At 36.7% G+C, this 25,465-nt stretch overlaps 1 protein-coding gene across 2 annotated transcripts in view; it reads left to right on the top strand.

Annotated features, from left to right (window-relative positions):
• The window catches only part of LOC117232780, a 38,814-nt gene extending 13,911 nt beyond the window's left edge, over positions 1–24,903 (top strand). For both annotated transcript variants that reach the window (XM_033492420.1, XM_033492419.1), the window contains exons 2-8: positions 439–614; positions 6,988–7,172; positions 9,794–10,032; positions 10,477–10,755; positions 18,412–18,754; positions 21,468–21,756; positions 23,597–24,903. In XM_033492420.1, the coding sequence (XP_033348311.1) occupies positions 453–614; positions 6,988–7,172; positions 9,794–10,032; positions 10,477–10,755; positions 18,412–18,754; positions 21,468–21,756; positions 23,597–23,815 (1,716 nt within the window). In that variant the 5' untranslated portion in view covers positions 439–452 and the 3' untranslated portion in view covers positions 23,816–24,903. The remainder of the gene's footprint in view (positions 1–438; positions 615–6,987; positions 7,173–9,793; positions 10,033–10,476; positions 10,756–18,411; positions 18,755–21,467; positions 21,757–23,596) is intronic.
• The last annotated feature ends 562 nt before the right edge of the window (positions 24,904–25,465 follow it).

Raw genomic sequence — 25,465 nt, 5'->3', positions numbered from 1 at the left:
ACTGTTGGTTTGAGCAATGTGTTCGATTAACTATCGAAAATTCTTCATCAAGAGTCTTCACAATAAACTTAATAAGCTTTTCTCTTCGAGAAATATATTTTTCAAATTATAAATTTTCAACTAATAAATTTGCATGTTTTAACACTCTGGAAAATGCGCATCTTTGAAACTTTAATAAGAATTTCAATATTTATCGTGCTATGGTGTCTCAAATAATTAAATCGTAGATTTCCCAATTTCTAAATTCACAGTCTTTTAACTCTCAAGAATTCTCACATTTTCAACCAGACTTTCAATCAAATTTTCAACCAAATTCTCAACCTATCACCGTTTCCTCCCCCAACTTCCAAGCGTTCATTTCTCAAAGAGTCCATAATCATCCCACCTCTGAATAAACTAAAAGCTTCCAAGCTAACGAGCGATGCATCTTTTCTTTAGTCGAACAGTGAGTGATGGCCCTGCGTCTGAGGAGCAGCAAGGATGTCAAGAAGAGCTCGTACTATGTTTGGTACCTGGGCGCTCGAGAGGCCAAGGGGGTGGATGCGATGCCTGGTGCCATAGCTTACCTGCTCGAGCGAGAACGGCTTCAGGAGCCTTTCAAGGTCACGCTGCAGGTGAGCGGTACCATTTCGGAGATCCGGTTTCGTGGCCGAAAATATCGCGTGAAAGAGTATTAATTGTCAGGATCAGAAAAGGGATACCACGTTTCTTCATTAAGTTTAACCCTTTGCGGTCCTGTAGCGGTCCTATAGCGGATGTAACTCAACACCACGTTTCGTATTATAATAACATACAATGAGCACAATATAATACAATACGTAGTATATAGGAAGATTATTGTATTCTTTTCGTCTTAAAGGTATTGAAATACAGGTATTGAAAATCACAAAACACGAGACTGATTTGATTTGACTGAAACGAAAGTTGAAAAATCTGAGATACAAGAGCTTTGGTGGTATAGAAGTTTGAAATCTTGGAAATTTGAAGAGCGGAGAATTAAAATTCTAAGATACTTGGAAAGGCAAGAATTAAAAATTTCGACAAGTTTGGAAAGTCGAGAGAAACAAAAACGTTAAAACTTTGCAAGTTTGCGTTTGATATGCTTCAAGTTTTGTGTCAATCAATATAATACTAGATACGTGAATAAGTGCGTATACCGCTGTCATAGCGATGCCATCCGACTATGAAGACAAATTTTAAATGTCTCCACCGTAACGATATCCGACTGCAAAGGGTTATTACTTGTACGCGTCGATCGGTTGCCAGTGAAAGCAGTCTGCAGGTCGAATAAAAATCACCAATTTATGACCTCAGCCTACATACCTGAGATCGCCAGTCCTCGACCTATTCGAGGCGGTTATCAATTTCCCCGAGAACGTTCACATTTTTCCACCAAATTCACCTCGAAATAAATAAAAAACTTAGGAAGGGGGTTGCACCTCGAATTAATGACTCTGTTTTGATCTTTTCGAGGTTACACAGATAAAAGCAACAGTTGTGAAATCGAGATATGCAAATGAGTAGTATAAAATGGTCAAGGTGACGGCTAAATTTTACGAAGAATCTTGTTTTGGAAATTGATAGCCACGAGTTTTCGGGGGTGGAGTTGGATTCGTGGTTTAATAGCTGTCGTAAGCCAGCTTTTTTAAATTCTTTCGTCGTAGAAATCCCATTTTGGGAGCGGTTCTTTGTTTGGAAAACAACTTGGATGATGTTGGAACGAGAAGGTAAAAAAAGTCAGTTAGAGCAGGATTATTTTTAGATTTCTTCGGATTTTTGTTACATTGTTTGGTTTACAGTCTCAAAAATATCCGGACGTTTGCTTGTTTTCGATAAAATGTATTTTAATTACAAACAAACGAAACTGAGTACAATACGACGAATTAAATATTTTGTATTATTCATGATAATCAGTAATAAACTTTTTGTATTTTCATTATAGACCTTCTCAATATTATTAAGCATATTGTCACTTATAACAAATTTCTTCTTCTTTACTATGGTTGGTAATTGACGATTGGGCAAAATCTGATGGTAACCTGATTAAATTGGATTTTGGAAGTCAATATGCAAAAATAAAACTGGTGTTTGTAGGTTGTCAAATCTTGTGGAACTATTCTCTTAGAAATTCTTCTAGACAAACCATTTATCTTCTGATTTTTTTCATTTTTGAATTATGAGACAGATTAAGAAAGGTCTTCTAAACTAATAGAAAATTTGTTATGTTAAATAACAAATGTAGTAAGAAAACAGAGTACTGCTATATTAAAATATACTATCGTTATATCTCTCAATAGATAATTTAGATTTATATCCTAGTGATTGCATAAAAAGGTAGTAAGCGTTGCCCGTAATTAGTAATTCATCACTGATTTTCATACTTTGGTGAAATTCACATACTATCACTAGAAATTGAATCAGAGTATATGTTGCCTCTAATTAATGATTCATCATTAATTCGTATACTTTGATGAAATTCACATACTGTTACTAGAAATTGATGAAAGTATCGGGATATTTATGAGAGATAGTATATATAGAATTTAATGTGGTCTCTTAAAATTCGTTTCGTGTTGTTTCTAGGAAAGTCTCGTTCCTTGATTCCCCTCGAAACCTAGATTTTGTTGTTACGAAAACGTGCCACGAGCAATTGTTGCATCAGAAAGTTAGAAAAGTTCCTGGAACGATGTCAAGCGATTCTTCTTCGCCCCCGCTATAAATCATTCGTGTGAACTTTCGTTGAACTTTCAATAGAATCGATAGTTTCTTCAGGTGTTTCTTCTTATTTCGTTTAGCCAGAATTAAATACACTGACTGGCTTATGATATTATTTGAACACTTACAGATTCGTTTTCTGAATATACTACGATTTCATTAATGCTCTTATTCATTAATGCTATTAATGCTCTTACCTGATTATGATAATTATACTAATAAAGTTTGAAACAAATCTGAAAATTTACGTAGAGGCTACAAGATATTTGGCGCAAGTGTCAATTTTACAAGGATTCCGAAAATATTTAAATTGGCAATAATAATGGGATATTGTATACTAATTTTTTACTACATATATAATGTTCACATTTGTATTAAAAATTTTGTAACTGTTATATTCATTTTCAGATTGGTTTCAAGCTTTCTGCTTTAATCGTAATAGTCAGGTGTAATAACAGTGCTAATAGAATTTCAGAAAGTTTTGCATAATACACACAATATATTCATAAAAAATTTCTACGTTTAGTGCTGTGAGTGTATTAGTAGCATCTATACACGGATGTAAATAAATACATTAGAAGTTAGACTTCTCAAAACATTTCTCAGGCTCAAAGATCCAGTTATATGTAAAGACATTAATAAGTGGTTTCATTGAGCCAGATTAATTAGATAAGCGCAATAAATGATTCGTTGACCCGAATGTTAGCAAAAACGAGCACGCCGCTAATACATCCGGCGCGTTCAATATGGGAAAGAGAAAATAAATGGATGACACCGAAATTGTCCCGTGACCGTTAAGCTGGCATGTTGCTCGACATTCCCGTTGCATGTCAATCGAAATTTACTGAAAGGGGTTGCATGTCGATTTTAAAATCACCTCGTTATTCTTCGTTCCTTACCAAATTGGTCTTGTCTTCCTCGTCCGTACAAAGTCCACGATGAATGATCGCCTTTGAGTCGTCTTTTATTTCTTCATTTATCGGAAGATCCAGTTAGCTACAGTTGAAGAATTTAAAAAACCTTCATGATTCGTATTTCTTGTTCACAAAGAGTATTAAGAATTTTTTTGCAAAAATTTAGGGAACCCGTGGAAGAAATTATCATTATTTCCTTCTTCCTTGGACAAAAAAAAAAAAAAAGATATATAATTATCATAGTGGACTTCTCAAAACCGAAGAAGTTGTTTTTTCATCTACTAAAATATAAGAGTCCGAAAAACCCTTATGATCCATATTTCTTGTTCGCAAAGAGCATTAACAATTTTTTGCATAAAAGAGGGATTCAGGGAAAAGTCATTGTTATTACTTCCCTTTGAACAGTATAAAATATAATCATGGTAGACTTCCCAAAATCGACGAAGTTATTTTTTTATTTACTAAAACATCCAATTAACTGCGATTCGAGAATCTGAAAGAAACCTTTATGATTCATATTTCTTATTCACAAAGGATATTAGTAATTCCTTCTAGGAACTCGGAGAAATATAAAAACAGATTATTATCATCGTCCTCTGCTCAACAAAAAAAAAAAAAAAAAAATCCTATAATCGTAGTGGACCTCATAAACCGACAAAAAGTCTTTATAAAGATCTGAATCATAGAATTTAACAGGTGTCGTCATAAAAAAGTGTATCTCGCGTCCGAGAAGCTTATCGTTGGGTGATTTATTGCGCGTTTAGGTACTGGCAAGCTTCTCGAAGCTTTATCGTCTGGAAAACAAAGGTGTTCTTCTTATCGACGCGTTCAATCTTAATGGGCGTCGTTCTGCGTAGATTTAGGCGGCGTGTTAATTCGCCGCGGGCACGTTTTACAAGGAACAGAGAGAGGGAATGGGCGCGAGAAGAAAGAAAAAGATTGTTGCGAAATTATGCGAGGCCCCCCTAATTGTTGTGCAAGTGTAATTGCCAGGTCGTTGCGAGAGATCGCTCGCCTTGAGAATATTTTAACGCGCCGAATTTTCGCGATGGAGACTCGCGTCAGCTGTAATGAACAGTCTTCGCGGCCGACGAAAATTGCTCGCGTCATTTTCTCCTTGCCCGATCTCGCCGAAACCGCAGACGCGAGGACAGCGCTGATTATTGTTCGTGCATCTGTTACGATGTTCGTTTCGGAATTGGATTTTGTAATTTTCTTGCCACTCCAACTGCAAGCAGAGTTGTTCGGTGTATGGGCAAAAATGCTTGAGAAAATTTTTAAGTAATCGCGCGTGGTAATGGATTTTTTCAAAATACATCGGATATTTTAATGCCTCAATGTGAATATCGCAAAGTTTTCAACCTGAATATTTTTTTAACAATTTACAACTTTTTCAGATAGTTTCTAAAAGGAAGATTTAATTCTGGGAATCAATCGCAGTAGAGAAATAAATTCCAGGAAGATTCTCGAAAATTGCGAGCTAATGAATATAACAATTTCCTAAAGTTGGTATATTTTTAACATAGCAATGTTTCTGATCTCGAATAATCCTTTTTGACGTACTTATATTCTATATCTTTTTAGACATCTTCTGAAATGAAAAGTTCATTGTAAGAATCGACAAGAGTAAGGAATTGACACTCGAGAAATTTTCTTGTAGTTCGTGAACTCTCTCCCTTTGATGGACTTTTCTAAATATAGGAAATGACATAATTTATCGATGGAACAATTTGTTGCAATCGATGGATTTTTAGAAGATCTTCACGAATTTCTATACTTCTAGACATCTTCCGAGAAGGAGACTTTAATTTACTCTTAATTGTAAGATCAGAGATTTCAACTTCTCAGAGAGAATTTGCGTCGGTAGAAACAACTTATGTTTTTGACCAATGCCATATCGTGTTTACGACCGACCCATGTCGAAAATCAGTTACTCATCAGGTTACTCATCGACTTTTTAATGGATCTTCATGGTCGCTAATAAAACAGCGTTGCTGGTAATTTCAGCACCTTGGGGCGAGCAATAATCATCGATATGCTCGTACGCACATTCCTAAGAGCGTGATCGTAAAGTAGAGAAAGTCCATTTTTTTTCTTGAACTATCGTGTTCGCTTTCATCGTTACGCTGTTATTATATGCTTTCCAAAAGGAAATTGCATTTTTACGCAGCAGCAAATAACATGCAGAACATGGTATTGTTATGGGGAAAGCATTTCTTCTTCGATATTATTGAGCAATAATCAGAGTGTGCTTGTAACTATCGTCAAAATTTAGTAGTACATTAGTAATAGTATACCAATTAAAAAATAATTCAGCAGTATATCGGTAATGATACATCAGAAATACACATTAGGAGATAATTATATGCTCGAGTACAAGTTATAACTGTAACTGCAGGATTCAAGTGCATTTGTATTTTTATGAGCGCAGAGCTAACTGTATCTGTAGATGTAAATTCTGAATCGAATTGGACCTTGACAGCGCAGATGCAAATGTCAATTATCAAACGTCTATAAATAACTATATTAGACTACAGCAATAGGAAAAGGAGACACTCACCTCAGTGAGGTTCTTCCTTGCACATGTCGATACCGTACACATCCGAACTGCCGGTAGATTCCACAGACAGACTGTTATAATTACATTGCGATAATAAAAAAAAAAAAAGAAAGTGAATTATTCTACGTAATTTACCAAATTTTAGTGGTAACGATCCAGATGTAAACGAACAACGTATAGATATAAAGTACAAACATGTGTGAAAATATTCTTTGTGAGATTAAAACAGCTCGTAGACCAAAACAATTTAAAGACTTAAAAATAAGATAAGAATCGCAAGAGGTAGAGAAAAATCTTGCAGCTCGCACAAGATTTGAAGTACAATTGCATTTGTCAACAGGAATTCAGGAATTAATTGAAACTGTAAGTATAAAAGTGTCTTTAAAGCTTCGTTGAAAGACGAAGAATTGAAAGAACGCGAGTTTATCGAGTCAAATAAAAATTAAAATAAAAAATAAATAAAAAATCTCCAAGATCATAACTCTAAGACGAAAAAATGCAAAAATGGTTGCAACGTTCCCTCGGCATTCCGTTTCCTTTTAAGGCAGAAAATCGAGGCGACGTTAACGTTCATTAAAGCTCGGTCCGCCGATGCGTTACAGCCATCAAAGTAGCACGATCCTCGCTAGTATAATGTATCCATCGGTCGATTTGCATTTTAGTACGCAACAATGACGCGTTTCCGTGGCCGCGTAACTCATCGTCGAGGCTACGTCGAGTGCGCGTTAAACCACCGTTAAACGTGTACCTGCTATTAAAGCGGCGACCAGCTGATCGTCCACGTTTTACGATTGTCAGGTGAGCAACAAAGGCCTGAAGATTATACAGACGGTCCATCCGGGCGGTTCGACGAGGTCGGCCGTGAAGCATTTAGTGCCAGGACACGCTGTACTCGCTGCGGTGCAACGAGAGGACGTCGTCGCCGCCACTCTTCTGCTTCCAAATCCGGCCACCAATAATCCTGTCCACGTGCACGCCTACAGGTTACTATATACACGCTTTTAAGAATCATATTTTCAACCAACTTGCATAATTAACCCTACTGCGATCCTCACGTTTTTATATTTCACTGTTGCTCGTTTTAGCAATTCAGGTGTTGCTCTATTCGTCAAGTATTCTTTATGCAACGAAGAACCAAAACGACCCATGAAACAGAAGTAAAGATGAAGTAGGGGAAATACAGAAAAATTGTGCAGTTCGCGAAACATTCAGAGTACAATTGCATTCGCTCTGGTTTAATTAATATTTTAGAAGAACGTTTAGTACAAAATTGAAACGAAAAATCATACACTAAAATTTTTGCTCAATGCCGACTTACTTTTTAGTATCAACAAAATGTAATTGGGTTGAGGATAACCGGAAGGACGCAGCAGGGTTAAAGTAATACTGCAATGGAACTTCGTTTATTTGAACTTATTGAGGGATAAGTAGTCTGTTCAATAGGAGTTCAATGATTGAAATAATTTTAGTATACAATTTTCTGTCTGAAACAGTCTCAGTTCACTGGAGAATCAGTAACTCGTACAATAGAAGTTCAGATAATTATCGTAGATTCAACCACCAGAAGTTTAAATTGGACATTAACTAAGGGATTAAATCAGGCACCGTTTGAAATCGTTTACACGTAATAGACAGTTTGGTCAAGTCAAGCGAAAATCTGACCGTGCCGTGACCACCAGTCTGAATCAAGTTTGAATTTTCGTCCTAACGTACAGTTAGTAACGGAATGAAACGATGAACCAGGACGGCCCTGAGGCAGTAAAACAGTATTTTTCGACGCTCTCTTTTTCTCTCGTAGAGATCTTTGATATTTATTATCATAACTTACCACGAATCTCTAATTAAATAGAACCACGAGAAACGACCAGTTCGCACAATTTGATCGCATTAGTACCAATTAACAGATAATTATCCGGCAAACGACCGCGTTACCGATTCCGTGAGATCGTTCGAAATGCGTTAATTTCCGGCCACAACCTCGTTAACTCGGCTAACCTAGCGCCAGTAAGTTCGGTGAACGTAAAATGCCAACTTTTTGGAAAATGAGATAGATACTGATCGCGTACTCGCAAATTAAATCGAGGAATTTATAAAAGGTGGAATTAAATCGATTTGGCTCGCGAGAGTCTTAGCAACTACACTCTTTAAAAAAAAAATTTCTGGCGGCCACTGTGACCATTTTGTTAGTTCAAGGCGTTCGCTAATTAACGATCTGCGCGATTGTAACGGGTCACTAATAACGCTCAGAAGCCAATGTTCGCACATGCTAATCCCATTGGCGCTATAGAAGAACAGCCTTGCCATTGAAAACAAGATTACCGTATTTTTATCCCGTGAGAAGAGCGCGTTTCTTTTTTCTTTTCTTCTCTTCCATATGGTACAATGATTTCCTGATACGTAATGGAACCGCGGATTATACAACATCGCCATTGAATTCATGAATCGACTGTTTCGATCGAAACCAGGTAAATGGTTCATTCGGGAACGCGGCTCGTTTCGAGGCATGCGATCGTTCGTTGGCCGCGATTTCTTGCCGAGTTCATGGAAAATAATAAAAGGTCATCGATCGCGGAGACTATGGTTTCAATGGCGGTTGCTTAGAAATTAAAAGGCGACCTCTGCTCTTGTGTAAGAAATAGGAAAATAAGTCGATATTTATCTTGATCATGAGGTTGAGCCTTCTAGTACTTTGGTTCTTGAACTTGTAGAATTGCAACAAAATTGTGCAATTTACAAAATCTTTTTTCGAATTCTAACAAACTTACCAAGTAACTTTCTCTGGTACTTTGATCTTTGAACTTGTAAAGTTTGAAAAAAGGTCATGAATTCTTATTACCCTGTTTATTGATGTCTACTTGAAATAAATGAAAAATTGATGAAAATTGAAAATTGATGAAATCGCAAGTTAAAATAATTAGCTCTACGCATGTATGTTCAATAATAATCAGGTTATCCGAGTACCCACATAGGATGTGAATATTAGATTGCTACCAGAGTGTATTTACAAATTCTATTTACAACATTCATCTATCTAGATATTGCATTAGGCTTCTGTAAAAACCTGTAAATTTATCGTTAAAAAGTGACTTTACATTTTTGTTTAAAATTATTTAATACTTTTCGTCTACATGTATTAAGATTTATATTATATTTATATATTTATCACAAGCTTATATAGCTTACTCATATGAACGAGGAGGTGAATAGAATTTACACAACAATTTGATATAATGATTACATAAAACATTCAATTTACATAAAACACGCAATCAATGAAAATAACATCTCAGCGTGGCAAATACATAAAAACGAATATTTACGACAATAACCAGATTCTCTGCAAAACATCAATCTGTCTACCTATTAGGTCAGAACTAGTCGTTAAGTATAAACAGACAGAAAAGTATGTTAATTCATAAATTACTGGTTATTGAATGGCATTGAAAGCTTTTAGACACTGACATAAGTGTTGAAAAATTCGAGATACTGAATTTAATTAAAAATTTGATTCTAATCCTAGTTAAATTAATAAGTTTTAAATTAATAAAAGAACTTTCCTAACATACGTTGTTCTTACGCGTGGATTTGATTCTTGTAACTTTAGATGCGACTCGGTTGAGACAGCCGAACTATTGGGTGGCCAGTTGAAAGCATTGGCATCACACACCGACAATTTGGCAAGGGTGAACTCGCTGGAAGGCAGAGCTCGTAGCAATTTAGGTAGCGACGGTAGAAGCACCAGAGAATCAGAGTCATCGGAGGGTAGTGGCGAACTTAGACACGATACCGTGCAGACTACCACAATATACGAGTCTTTGGCTGCGGAATTGCGTGCCAAGCTGGGTAAATATTTCTTTAAAAATAATTTCCACCATTAAATTATTTAAATTAGAAAAATCTCTATTCGAACGACGACAGTGAATACATTTCTAAATTCCAACTTTATTTTATTTGACAAAAATACAATTATACCTGTGTCATGAAATTTAACGCTAGAACCAGCAGAGTGGTCAGAACGACCAATTCGTTATTTTTCATAGAAATTTTGTTAATCTACGCTACATTTCTAAAGATTTGTATGGTATTTTATAAAATATATGAATAACACATTATATTGTATAATGCACATAATATACCTATAAATACAAATTTTCTGTGCTGAGTGTTGAAATACCTTGAGGCATTGCAGATAGAAGAAAAGATACAAACGTGGGTACAAGTAGGAATATCGATGACTGCTTGGTGTGAGAGGGAGATGAGCGCGAGACACGGCTTATTCCTTTTCAGGCAGAGGCAACTCAGGGGACAATGACGTGGGTCCGATTCTGCTGCCTCCGCGGGATTACGATACAGTGCACCGACACCGGGGCAATCTGGCTGGAATAGAATTCAGGCGCTGCCTGAATCAAACGATCGTAGGCGGTAGTACTACGGTTGACAGAGGCGGCACGAGGAGCGCAGCGAGCAGTGGAATAGGCTCGGACAGCGCTGCTACACCTCCACCTTATCAGAGTCATCATCCTTTGGGCCCCAGACCCTCCAGACCTTCTAGAGATTCTTCCTCCGGTAAGTCAATCATACCAGCTTTCGTGCTTTTCTTTTTTTTCTTCTGAAATTCCTACTTTTATATGTCGACTGCCGTCAATACAAATTTTCTATTCTTATCCTTTGACATCCTAATACGAGCTTTCATTCTTATCGAATTTCGTCCCACGAAAAGTATTCGGATTTACGTAAGAAGATTATAGCATTCTTCTGGTTTTCTCTAACGGAAATTTCTATTTTTATATTTCGACTGCTAATAGAGGCTCTCATTCTTTTCGTTCCTGTCGAACTTTTATTTTTATTCTTCGACGTGCCAATACGAACTTTCATTCGTATCGTCCTCTCCTTTCCGGATTTCATCCCGCGAAATGCACTCGGACTTGCAGTGGATTTATCGTTGTAAATTTTCCTCCGAGATTTTCCTCGTTTTCTCCTTCTCGGATTTCTATCTTTTTTAATTCGTCTCTCAATAGAAGCTTCCATCCCATTTGTGTGCTCTGAATTTTTACTTTCATATTTTGACATCCTTCCCGAATTTCATTCCACGGAACTCATTCGAATTTCATTCCACGAAACTCATTCGTGTTTATCGTCGTGGATTTATCGCGGGACTCACGAGAATGATGTCACGCGAAACGTCGAAACGGATTCCGTAACGAAACGCCAAGCTAAATAGCGCGAAAGAGGGGAAATTACGACAGCACGGAGGCGTTACGTTCTCGCGGCGATTCGATAGTCATGCTGAGCAAGTGTGAAATTTATTGTGAATGAAAAGCGCGAGTAAACTCGTTGTTTACCGTGACTTCACGGTGCCAGAGACACGTAGCCATTCAAACGAGTCTAGTTTACTTTGGCAGAACCTATTAAAGCGATTTCAATTTTCTTTTTTTGTAAATATTTGTATCGTTTTAATAAAAAGATCAACCCACACCGTGAGAATTGTTCTCCTCGAATTTTGGCCAATTTTTTAATCCGAGAATCCTGAAATTCCAATATTTTTTTATGATATTCGACGAGAAGAAGCTTTCACAGCCATACACAATACCATCGTTCGTTCCCTTGAATAAAAAGATTCAATAGCATCGTAAAGAAACAAGAATACAAGAGTAATTACACACGATTGTCGTCTAACTGCCAAGTGGAAAGCGGTTGAAGTGTTTTCCTGGGAAATTAGGCGATCTGGCTGAACGCGCCATTACGCCCGCTAAACGATCGCGCGTACTGTTGGTTGATGCTGCACGAAAGTGAAAGTCTCCGCTTCTTGTTTTCCCGGTCCCGCTCGGGAAACGATCCCGTGATCCTTCTCCTTCGCGAAAACTGATGAACCGCGACGCAGTTGCTCTTCCGCGATATTAAATCCTGGAAGAAGTTCGTCATGCTTTTTGCTAACTTTAATTACATATAAAGATTACAGGAAAAGGCATGATAAATGTATTTCTGTTATCGTTTTTCCTCTTAGTATCACATTATTATTAGAAAGGAATATTTTTATACACGATAGATAAAAATGAAACAAACCTGTTATACGAAGATATGGTTCATGTAGAAGCAAAGATTGTAACCGTTGAAATAAATAATATTATATAATATCTTTTAAGTTAAGATTCAGATGAAAGAAATACGTTTTAGCCCGAAGACCAAATAATTTATCAAATAAAATGACGGAAATTATATTTGTGTATAGAAATGATACTAGAAGGGTAAACAATTCAGAAGAAAAATATTTGTATTTTCGATAAAAAATTTTGGCTATTTACTGTCCTCTTTCTTATAACAATATCATGAATGTCCGGACTATGGCAAATCACAGACAAATGTGATATAATCGGATGATTCAGAGTAAATATAATCATCATTTATTTCATATTCATCGTGTTAGAAGTTCATTCCAGCCTTTTTGGTTACTTTCCAAAGAAAAAAGACGTCGGTAAACTTCAAAGCTAAAAGCCGAAGCTATAAAATTCTAAAAAAAAACTTTCGTAAAACGTGGACGATACACGTAAAAAGTGAACTTTCTCCGAAATTTCGAGCGCAATGAAGGAAACGTGTTCGAACTTGAAATACGAAAAAAAAAAAAAAAAAAAAGGAGAAGCAGCGTTGCGTTGAAGATTCGTGACGATGACAAAAATTTGGACGCTTTCTACCGGGTTGAACAAGTGGCCGTGTATGTTCCGCCTCGAATCTTATCGGCGCTCGTAGAAAACCGGGCGGAAGGCGACCCGGTAACCCAGTTTCTCGTCGAGCTACGAAAAATCGTTTCTTCGTACGTTCCTCGTCGTCGTCGTCGTCGTCGTCGTCGTCGTCGTCCCTCCTCGATTTTTCTCTCTTCGCGTCATTGCTCCTCGAGCTGAATGCAAACGCGCCTCTAATATCGCCAATCCTCTCGTCTGCTTTCACTTCGATCGCTCGACGACGATTCTCCTTTGGAATTTTATCCCGACGAATCGCTAAACGAATACGCCTTCGTCTAAGAATGTTTCGTTTTTCGAAACGTTTCTCGGAATTTTTCATCGTCCCGTCCTTCTCGATTTATTAACGCTCCCTACACTCCTCGAATTTTTCTATTTCAATATTGCACTCACTTTGGCAAATAAAAAGAATTTGTAATATTTCATGACGCTTAACGTAGAATTGAAACGAGGAATCGTAGTAAATCGCAGTAAATTATGTAATGCCAATGATTTTTATTTTTCGTCCAAACCGATAATACTTTTTATCAACATTTTTATTTGTTAGAAAAGTATAATTGATTCGAAGATGACCGAAGAAACGTAGCAGGGTTAAGTTTGGTATGCAGTAGCGAGATAGTACATTTCTCATTCATTTTTGTTGTAGTTCTTTAAGAGATAATTGTTTGCTATTTATGTCATTTGGCGATCTTTTGATAATAAAGGAAAGGGACTATTTAATAGCACATTTGTACACCTACTTACGCAGGAATGGTCGGACAAAGAATAACTGAAAATTGACAAAAACCAAATTAACCCATCCGATTCTTGGACATCTTACATAAAACGAAAACGAGGTAAAAAGATTGGGATAATCAAAAACAAATGAAAGGTAATAAAGAGGAATGGCTGAAACTTGCCTGACCACATAGCGGCGCAAGCTGCTTAAACCTGCTATTACCTGGCAGAACACTACCTATATTCAAAAGCGTGATTCCTAAGAAAAAACAACGTCGCGTTGGTCGAAACGTGGCAAGCTCCCGCAGGTTGCCTTTAATCGGCGATAAAACAGGATTAAAGAGGGCCTCTCCACTCGCTCAGGGATTGAAACTTCAAAGTCAGTCGGCGGTCGTTGTTAAGGCGTGCCGCGTTCCCCATCTCACCGTGAAACACGTTTTTAACGGACGACTGACCTATATAGCGAATAAACGAATAAATTTCGCGAACGAAGGAAGCCAATGAAAGAGAGAAGAAAAAAAGCACGAGAGAGAAAAAAAAAGAAAAGGAGAAGAAGAAGAAGAAGAAGAAGAAGACAGAGGAACCAGGTTGTTTTTGTGGTCGTGTATCGGTGCTGACCGAGCTCCGTGTTTTAACTACGTGCACGAAGAGGACGTTGGTATTGGGCACCTGTTACAGTCGAAGGAATACCGTTAGGACGTCGTGTCAGCGGCAGGTACCAGCCTACGGGTACACGCATACATCTTCCTCGAGCTCCGCAGGCAGCCGCAACCGGGCAAAAATCGAGCTGCTTCGACACCAGGCCCTGATGTCCAGACGCCGCTACCGGAATCGCTACACGCGTTCCAGCCGGAGAGTATCTGTTCCGCTAATTCGACGTCTGTCGTCCGACTAGGGTTATCTCATGAGCACCTGCACGGTTGAGACAGTCGATGTGTTGTAAATTATGTTTGAGTCAGAGAGGAGTTAGAAGAATGTTTGATCGATGACAGATAGGATTGGAATCATGAGTGTTAACTGGCAGATGGTTTTTTTTTTTTTTTAGTTTGTTGCGTTAGATTGCTTCGATGGGGATTTGGAAATGGAGAGTGTCGAGGTTGAGAAGATTGATATTTGAGACTTACGAAAAATGTTACGAAATTAGTTTAGGCGGTTTGTAAGTGGATTTTCGATTATGTTATATTAGGAGGTTTCTAAATTGGATTTTGAATTAAGTATTTTAGGAGGTTTCTGACTGCTGTTTCACTATTCAGTAGATTTCTAAATAGCGTTTCTTCGATCAATGCCGTTTTTCAGTCCTATCTATAGTATGTTAATGAAGCGTGTTTTCTAATTCGAATTAAATGAATTCATTAAACGAAGTATTTTAAATAAATTTATAGTTCGTCGAATTGAATTGCTTCGATTAGAAATTAGAATATGCAGAATGGTCTCTCTGAATTAAATTAATTCGAAAGGTTCTTTAATTGGTACTTCTGCGAGTCTACGAAACTAAATCCTATCGAAATGCGATTTTTAATTCGAATTAATTCAGCCAATTTGTATTAACGAGCGTGGAATTAAATCAGCGAATATCCATAAATCCCAGTTAGAAATTTTAATTCCGAAATACGACACAGTCGTTCGTTATTCCTGTGCAATTTGCATTCTGCGGAGCTCGAATGACTAGAAAGAAATAAATTTCAAATGTTATGGGTTGAAATCTGTCCAGGTGTCGTGCAGTTGTTTTTTGGTCCCATGCAATTAAATCGTGAATGGATCGGAAGTCATTTGGCAGATTTACGACCTTAAAGCGAGCATACATCAGAGACTTAGATAATTATGCGATTTTTCATTGAGCACCGATGTTTTCTAGCCGAACGTGCCACTGACCGACTAAAGCCGCTTTTCACCAACGTCAGTTTTTATGGACACTCGCTATTAATCTTTCCTGGATTTTCGGCTCCATTTAATCTTTTTACGACGACCTTAATACACACAGCCTTTTAATACTTTCTCTATGAGCTCGAAATCTTTACAAATCGTACTCGAAAAGTACGCTTCGTGCTCTAAGGAATTTTCCCTAAAGCGTCGTTAGATTGTTAAACGCGGAAGTTTACTGTAAAACAAAATAGATTTGCGCCAGTAGTAGAAATTAAGATAACTTTATTAAGAACTGTGTCATTATCTACACATCATTATCTACGTTGTCGATCAAGAAATTAATTTCCATACATATACTGAGTCTTCTGTCAATTTAAAATAATGTTTATAATTTCCCTCGTTATTATATACAGTGGCGAATAAAAAGATATTTAAAATTGCCACACTATGAGCTCCAGTAACTTCTGTATTAAAAATTGATTACCATATTGATAACGGTCATCTACGTATTATAATCGTTCACTGCTCCTATTAAATGTAAATCCATTTTCTAAACTTTTCTTTATCCGTCACGGTAGATGCTTGATGAAATAATTTCTTAAGACAACAGAATTCTCAATTCACTTCCTTCTTTAAATCTTTCACTTGTACGGAGCACACGGTGATCCCAAACGTATGCCGCGAACGTGTTAAAATCAAAAGACGACAAAGAAGGAAACGTTGAAGCCTGTCTAGGAAAATAGTTCGGCTCGTTATATCATTGGTGTTTTACGCGGCACGAAGGAACCCGTTTCGCAACAGGTGTCTCGGGGACACGGCTCGATCACGATTTCCACGTTCGTATCTCCATATAAGCGGCGCTTCTCGCTCGTTCGCGATCTGGCACACTTTGCTCACGATCCGCGATCCCTGTATCGCTGTTTCTCGCGCGCTGATGCATCGCGCGAAACTATCCTGTGCTTGCCAGATTCCGACCGTCGATTAAGACGATTAATTTATCGCCACGTTCGGTAGCTACTTTATCCTCGAAGTGTTACTTCGTCGCGTGTACTTTTGATATAGACCTTAATGGATGATTGGTAGATTGCAGATTTTTATGCATTTATGGCAGACTGAAAGGTGCAACATTTCAGAAAATAGAAAATATCCACTTAAATTCTTAATTTAAGACTGCCTGTAAAGTAGTAGACATAAAAATACACGGTCTAGCGATTGGTCTAATGAAAAATAGAATTTTCGTTTAAGTAATCATCGTTTGGGGTTTTTGATTGATTAATTGCATTTTTTTTTTGTGCAGGAAGTTAAGTAGAACATTTTTTCAAAGGGGTTTGTAGTTGGATAATCGTCCTTTATACAGGACATTTTTTCTAAAGAAACTTCTAATTATACAGTTAATTATATGTTGGGGTTATAAATTTGATTGCCGTAGAAATTTCAAGCATTCGCAACGTGATTCGTAATTCGTGTATGTGTGCAACTGCACAAAGAATAAGTAATTAACTTTTGTTTCATTTTATAAATCGACTGCCTTGCTTTCAGCGTTTAATTCATTTTATGAATCAATCATTTTAATCTTTCTTTTTAATCGATCTTACCATTAGTGCTTAGTATGTTTTACAAATCGACAACATTTCCTATTCACTCAATTTCAATATAAAATCTAATCCCTTTTTTCACCAGAGACAATCCACTTTCTCATTCAATTACTCACGAACACCAGCACGACCGAGAAAAAGCAATCGGGCCTATAGAACGGGTAGAACTATAGTTGCAACCTCTTCTCAGGATCCCAAGGATCGTCGATGATATTCAGAAGAATCTCAGGCTCTTTGCCTTTTAACTTTTACCTGGTGCGGCATTCGCGTTTGCACGGTGTATTGCGCAAAGTGTTAGCTCTCGAAAGGCTGATTTCCATGAACGTTCGCCTTCTCGCGTCCTTTCATATTTAACCTGTGTTCTGTTATGATCTTTGATCAATTTCGACCGAATCGTACTTCTGTATTGTTGGACAGTTTCTTAAATTCTCTCTTTTTTTGGTGAAAGTAAAGCGTGACAAAGATATAAAAAAAAAGGTTAGTAAACGTCGTCGTGTATCGAAAGATAATGACGAGGATCGATACGAACGTGTACCAATCCACCGACTGTTGATGAATTCGCGTGCAAATCGACCTCGTGGGAGGTCACACACAACAGCGGAATAAAGTTCCGCATTCTCGGCCCACAGCCTGAGGCAGCTGTTAGCCTGCCTCCTCTTTCGGCCTCGTCTCGACGTCACACGTTGCCTTCGTGTCTTTTCCAGCTTCTTTTCAAACCTTGCTGACCTCTTCGAACAGATTTGAGAAAGAGACACACGTTGATCTTTTTCTTCCGTTTCTTCTCCCTTTTCTTGGCCAAGCGACAGGTTGCTTGATAAAAGAGAAATTGAGACTCTTACCGAGGACTCTCTCGATTCTTCTTCTTCTACCCTCGTGTTTTTAGCTGATCCATTGTTCAATCGTAGCTTTCTACTTTGTAGAACGAAGGATTCATGGCGGAGTGATTAATCCTCGAAATGATGTCAATCATTTTCTATACCGATAGACTCATTTGAAACGCACCTGTACGATATAAGGGATATGTGCGTATAAGATATATCAAAAGGAGAAAAGCTTGTTCAATCACTACTATTACCCTCAGTTGTAATCATCATAATCCAGTAGCGTGTACAGTATAGTGTTGGTGAAATTTCAAAATGTTTGGTATAACGTATAATTCATTCGTAAAAATGTGATCTGTATAAAAACTGTACAAGAATATAGTCTCTTTAATTTATTTACAAAGTTATTATGTTCTGCGCATAGAAGATTGATTGTAAATAAGCTTGCTATATAAGAAAAAGGGAATGTTAATCATTTGTGATTTATTTCAGACGACGACTGGGGAGTGCCAGCAGAAGAGAATGATTATTTGCCAGAGACGGAAACGACTGGCACGAGTCTAACGCTGCCAAGATTACCAAGAAGTCCTGAAAGATTGCCCAGTCAAGTGAACAGAGGTGTTTCACCAAGTTGTAATAGAAGTCGTAGAGCACCAGAGTTTAGGCAACGATCGCCTAGCCCTCAGTATCAACCGAGGATGAATCCTGGTGAAGTGACTAGCCCTAGAGAAAGATTCCAGGATGCTAAGGAGATGTTTCGAGCTATGGAGAGAGAGGCTATCTCTAGACCTGTCCTTTCAAGACAGAGAGATGTTGACAGTCATCCTGCTCATAGGTATGGCTCTATTTTCGTGATCTTTCTTCTTTTCGTCACTTTCTTGCTCTTTATCTTCATCTTTTTATCTGCAGTTAAACCTTTGACCTTTACCTTCAAGTAAATTTCCTTGGTTAAATAAAGGAAATATGTAATGAAGCACTAATAAGTACAGATATTCTTCTTAATTAATATTATCAGTCAGAATCATTTCGTTTTACGTATGAGTCGCTTAGAAGTCAACTGAATCAATTCTGTCTTTTACACATTTCTTCGTTTGTGTACACAGTACATGTATTATTGGTGCTTCACCTTTGAAAAATGAGATTAATACATTTTCTCGATAAAGTTAGTAAAATTAGTTACTGCGTGGTTGACGTGCAAATCAGGAAGATTTACATTGATTTGACAAGCGCTAAAGCTATCCATAACTAAAAAGAAGATGAAGAAAAAGATAGTGAAAAGACAGTTCTATTCCTCGTTATGAAATACAGATGACATAACTCAGATACCATCATACCTGAAATACCTGTAATATCTTTATGTCTCTAAAACATTTTAAAATCATAAATACTTTTTTCTCTTAAAGACACTATTGACAGAGAGCTTAGAAATTGAGAAAGACACGATATACCACTAATAAAAAGTTAAAAGTCAAGGTACATATATATATATAGCGATTAGAATCAATTGGAAACAGCTTTCAGTACCACAAATGCCATTATGGCAAACGTGGATCTTAACGAGTTCGACGTATTCGTTTTCTAATCCAAAGAATCTGCACCGATTCCATTGTGAGGGACCGATTCGACCAGCCTCTTCTCATTTTCTCCCGTGCCCAGACTAGAAAGACTAGTTTTAAAAGGCCACGCGGTTGTCTTTGCTTTTTCCCCTGATGGCATTCGTTTTGGGCCAGCAATCACCGGTGTCAATCTCAAGTAAAAGCTGCCCGACCAGCTGGAGAGCGATTCCAGAGCAAATAGCAGCTGAAAAGTCGAGGATTGTCTCATAGATAACATATACCTATATGCGAGCTCGGTCCATTGATGCCAGCCAACGAACTTCTCATTCAGAGCACGAAGAATATATTTCAATGGTGTTTGCTTGACTTCCTACTAACTTTATTTCTATGAAAATTATCGTTTCACTCGACGGCTATTCGAGTTAAATAGAAATAAAATGATTCAATTCTATCGAGGTTAAAGCATTAGCTTTCGAAAGATTTGACATTAATCACTAGACTGCGGACTCTTTTTGTAAATTTATGAGAGGTTTGTAAGTGTGAAAAACGAACAAAATGCAAATAACATATGAAATGTTTAATGTGGAGTATTTATCGTAATACTTTATAGGCGAAAGAAATTTCTGCTTAGGTTTTATTTCTTTCATTGAAGCTATAAAATTTAGATAAATACTCTAAGGTAGCTTGAAAGAATATGATATTTTCTATAAGTACATATTACACTATTTACTGGATGAAACAAATCACTGTTTATATTTCATAAAAATACGAATTTCAATAAATATTTGCAGTCTGTTAATCATACAAACGCGCGCGCGCACACACACACACATATTCTGTATTAAGAAATTGTTGAAAATTGGATGTATTGGATAGTATGTTAATTTGGTTTCTAAGCGACTCGTCTATAATTCTATTTATTAGTTTGTGGTTTAAGTTCGTTGTAGGTTGTTCAGGGAAATTGATGAACGTCCCTATCGATTTATTTCGCGACAAGCGACTACCAGAAGTAGCACATGGCAAGTGGAACGAATTCGGAAGTGGCACATAGTGATATAACTCTGTGAGCTCTTCCAAACGTGTCTAGAAAATTCCAGATACATTGTCCATTTGATTTAAATAGACTCGATGACTTAGCCTCTGAATTTAATGGAATAGGCTAAATATTTCCATCAATGTGGAAGTATTAAAACTTGCGAATGATCTTGATAAACTCCACTTTCTATTAATTTTTTCATTTTTCATTACGTAAATGTACAATTAATATTTAAGAAACAAATGTTTTATTTCCATAAGATCATTAATCGCAACAAGTATAGCGAAAAATTCCAAAATAAATTTAGAAAATAGAATTTGTAACGTCCTCACTTCTTTGTACTTTTCAATTTATGGAGATTATCAGTATCATGACTTTGATTACGGATCGACAGATCCGTAGTGTCACGTGAAAATTTCCCTGCACGTTTGCTGCGTGTTTATGGCACTATGAATGTGTTGCGTGTCTGACTATGCGAGCTGCATCTCCTTAGAATACCGAGTGCAACCTGTTGCACGAATTCCACTTCCGATTCAATGAAGACAGGTTCTGATTGTAATAAAATTTGCTTTGAAGTCGGAACTCTTGTATATTTCCTATTGTTCATACGGAAAGCAAGTAGTTAACAAGTTGTTAAGTCATGTTGTTAGAAAAATACTAACAGGTTAAAAGTGCACTATTATTAAGAATGTTGAATTCCAACATCTATTACCTTGAAAATAAGAATAATTACATTTTCCTGGGAAAAATTATTTACATCATTTTATCATGTTTAAATTAAATTATCATGTTTACGTACATATAAACATATATCGGTTTCTTTCAACCAATTAAAAAAACAAAGAGTTTAAGAAAATCTGTTATCGAAGAAGATAAAAGTAAACTTGGTAAGATCTACTTATTGTTAATCATCGTTTAATGTTTTCTGATATGTGACGAATTTTTATGTGTAATAGGGTCGAGTCAGCGAGGCAGAGCCACGAGGACCAATCTACTCGTCAGCATTCGGCGAGCAACAGTTCAACGACTGGCCACGAACACCTGATCAGACGGAATCATTCGGAGGTATCGGAACGAGAGAACGATATTTCTTACAGGGCCCGACCACGGCCGCGAACCCATCATTACGCGATGGAACGCCCACCGGAGCAAGAGGTCTCGAGGCCTCGGCCGAGAAGCTTCTACGAAAACCCAACCGTTGGAAGAGACTTCCGAGATCAAAGGAACGTCGCTGATCCGAGAGAAGTAAGGGTCATTGATTCCACGCCCTCCTCTTCGACCGTTCCTCGAGTTCCCTGCCACGAAAAAATCCTGAAACTCGTTATTGTCATCTCATCGTCAGAAATTCTCTGGAATTATTTCCATAATATGTTTTGTATATGTTTTGTATATATAATATATGAAGATCATAGGGGATTGACATAATATGCAACATTCTTCGTTTCACATACGAAGATTACAGGAGAAGAACACGATAAGTTACATTTTTCTTTCTAAGATAAAAGAAGATTTTTTAATTCAATATGTTATCGTGTATGTTACCAAAATTATCTTTTTGTTTGATTAGGTACATATATCCTCTTCGAAATTACAAAAATACTGCTTAATCTTAGTATTAGCATTTTAGTCATTTTTACAAAACGTCGTAAACTATTAAGCTATTTTTAAGAGGCTTGTATTGGATCTAAGGGGTGGTATTCATTTTCAACTGTCATACTATTCTTCGATTACGAAATGACGTTAAAATTAGAAAATCAACAATATGTTTGCCATATTTTTCTCCTGCAATCCTCATATTCATATTTTCTAGATTCGATTTACAATTGTATTTCAAGATTCTCGATTCTGCGACTGCATGATTCCAAGTGTCGTCTGAAACTTTCTTATTTGGATTTGCACTTTCTACGACCACTAGTGGCGATCTTGCATGGAAATGCTAATTGCTTGTTCTGTGGATAAGGAGTGGCGTGATTTCTTGCTTCTTCTACTATGTTGTTTGCTTGTGAATTTTACTGCAAATAATGCTGCTCTCTAGTACAAGCCTATCTCGTAGTACTGTTTGTGCTTGTAGGGTGAAAAGAAAAACGTATTACTGTGAACTTCCATAACGAAGAATGTCATTGCCAGTCACTCATTGACAAGTTGTCTTTTTTAAGAAACGTGTAGTATTATACTCCGTTAATCACTTTCGATTCTATATGTATTACTACAGCTACAAGTTTCTACTTTATACCGACATTCAAGTATTCAGTGCTTTGTTTTATTAAATTTCAACATCTTATATTATATATTGTAGTAATCGTTACATTATCAACATCCAATTCTTCACAATCTGAGCTGTAAAGGTCCTCATTTTGCATTGAATTAAACCATTAACTTCTTCTATTTACCAATTATTTTTGTTATTGAAGAAGATTGAATTATGTTTTGCGTTCCTACACAATGCGACATTATGTCGTCAACCTGTTACCATTTGAACAATATTTTGTTATCGATAAACGCATCATCTACCAATTACACCTGTTACATTTATGTATTCTGTGCATGCCTTATTACGTTGCACATTTTCATACCACTGAGTTTCACTACCACTTCTACATTTTTACTAGACTATAGTCGTGTGTGTCTCTTCTATGAATTACGTCTGTTATATTTATGTATGTTATGCACGTCTACGATTATATTATACATTTCTACGTAACTGAACTTCACTACTACTTCTACAATATCTTCATTAAATTGTAGATGTACTCATGCACCTTCTACCAATTACATCTTTTACATTTATGCATGTCTGCTATTATACAGTTTTACATAATTTACCCTTACGTCGTCAATGCTTAAACCTTTATTATCACTTCTACAATAGACATGTTCATTAAATCATCAACTTGTTTAACTTTTACCAATTGTTCCTGTTACATTTATATGCCTATTATTACTTTATACATTTCTATATAATTTAGCAGTACATCGTCAATGTTTATACCTTTATTATCACTTCTAGAATAGGTATGTTCATTAAATCATCTCGCCTTGTTTAATTTTCGCCAATTATTTCTATTTCGTAAAATTTTGTCGACAGGCTCGAGATTTCCGTGACCGTGCACACGTGCGAGAGATACGCGAGAAAGTGCGTGCCAGGGCAACCACGTACCAGGAACTCTCCGAACACGAGAGATACCCAGGTCTGGATCGCGACAGCGCCAGGCCACCCTTGGAAATTGTGCCCACACCGGGTCGATATCGACACAGCTACGCAGAGCCGCCTAGACTCGGTCTAGCAGCCCTTCATCCGTACTGAGTCGATTTGCTCGTTGTTAACTAATAAATTATTTAATTAATCGACCGTATCGTTATCGTACCATTCGCGGCTGTCCAGCGTCCTCGACGATTCTTCGTGAAGACGTTAAGTGTAGTAATTACGGGAAGCAAATGTAAACCTCATGACGATGATTTCATATTAGGATATTTTGTTGAGAATTTCTTTTAGAAAACGTGATTCGTTATAGAAAGATCTAGATGTATCTCCGAAGCTTCTGTTCTTAAATAGCAACATTCTTTAGATTCTTCTGTTTAATTAATCCTTTCAGGAACAATTTTGTCGACCCTATAGTATAGAAACTTGTTAAAAATAATTATAGATAGTAATTTAGATAAATATTTATCTTTGGAAATTTCATTTCACTAAATTGTATTGATGAGTAGTAATAATAATTTTACTCCAATAGAAACACATCTTTTGGAATGATTTTTTAAAGAAAGTAGATCGCACCAAAATTTCAGATTAATTTTACAAACAAGCACGTTTAACGTGTGTATTAATTAGTAAGTTATTAAAGTACGATGTTGCTCGACATTTTCTATTGACATTGCATAGCGTGAAAGAGTTAATTGAAATTTGATAAATCTTCTCATAAATCTTATAAACCTTCCTACATTTACAATTATTGCTGTTAGAATGTTCACTGCCATATTGTATCTCTCTCAATTGACATCAGAATCGAAAGAGGAAAAGGAATAAAATTTATTCTTCTGAAATTATATTATAATGGCGAAGCTACACGTCTTGTGTGCTTTTCATTTCGATGGTTTCGTTTGCCTCACTTTTATACGATAGATTCAAGGAGGTCGTGGATTTTTCTATGGAAAAACGTCGATGGCCCTGAGCGATCGGGACGAACGGCGATCGAGCATTTATTATTCTCTCTTGAGCTCGTGCCGTTCGTCGCGACATGATCCTCGAAGTCGTGGGTCGTTTGTTGACCTTTGACTTCCGTGCACTATATTGTTATTCGCGCCGGATGCCAGACTAACGATAATGATAGGAACAAGTAACAAGCAGTAATATTGACAATAACAGTAACAATAATAACGGTTAATAACAAATAAGGATTGTCGTTCTTTTCCTTCATCTCCTTCGTGCATCCTTCAGATCAGATCGTGGCTTCTATTTTGGAAAAATTTATTACAAAAGATATTTATTTTATTTGTTACGATAGCAGTGTTTCAAAGGTAGTTTAGTGGTGATCTCTTCTATGTCATTTCCTTCTATGATAATTTTATTAAAAATAATTTCGCTTAAGATTAAATTTTTAATTAGATTTTTAAATTAAGAAACACTACTTTCTTCTTTGACCTTTTTGGCTCTTTTAGTTTAAAGATAAAAATAGGTATTCGAATGTATTATAATTTATAAGAACGTGCATCGTCTAGACATAGTTTACATCTTGGAAAATATATGTATTATGTTAACGTCGTTTTGAGAGTAGTTTAATGCTAGTTTCAGAAATGGAAAAAGCAATTCTGAGAATAATTTAATGGTAGTTTCAGAATTAGAAAAAGTGCTTTGCTTTGAAAATAGAAAGGCGTATTTGAATGTAATTTTTTCGCATGTGCAGCCTGTAAACCGATTTATGCCTTCCACTTCGAAAGTAGCTGATATGATGATCGC

This window comes from Bombus vosnesenskii, unplaced genomic scaffold, assembly GCF_011952255.1.
Source record: "Bombus vosnesenskii isolate JDL3184/JDL3185 unplaced genomic scaffold, Bvos_JDL3184-5_v1.1 scf7180000013293, whole genome shotgun sequence".
Classification (NCBI taxonomy): domain Eukaryota; kingdom Metazoa; phylum Arthropoda; class Insecta; order Hymenoptera; family Apidae; genus Bombus; species Bombus vosnesenskii.
Note: the sequence above shows the minus strand (reverse complement) of the source record. Positions and strands in the feature narration are given on the sequence as shown.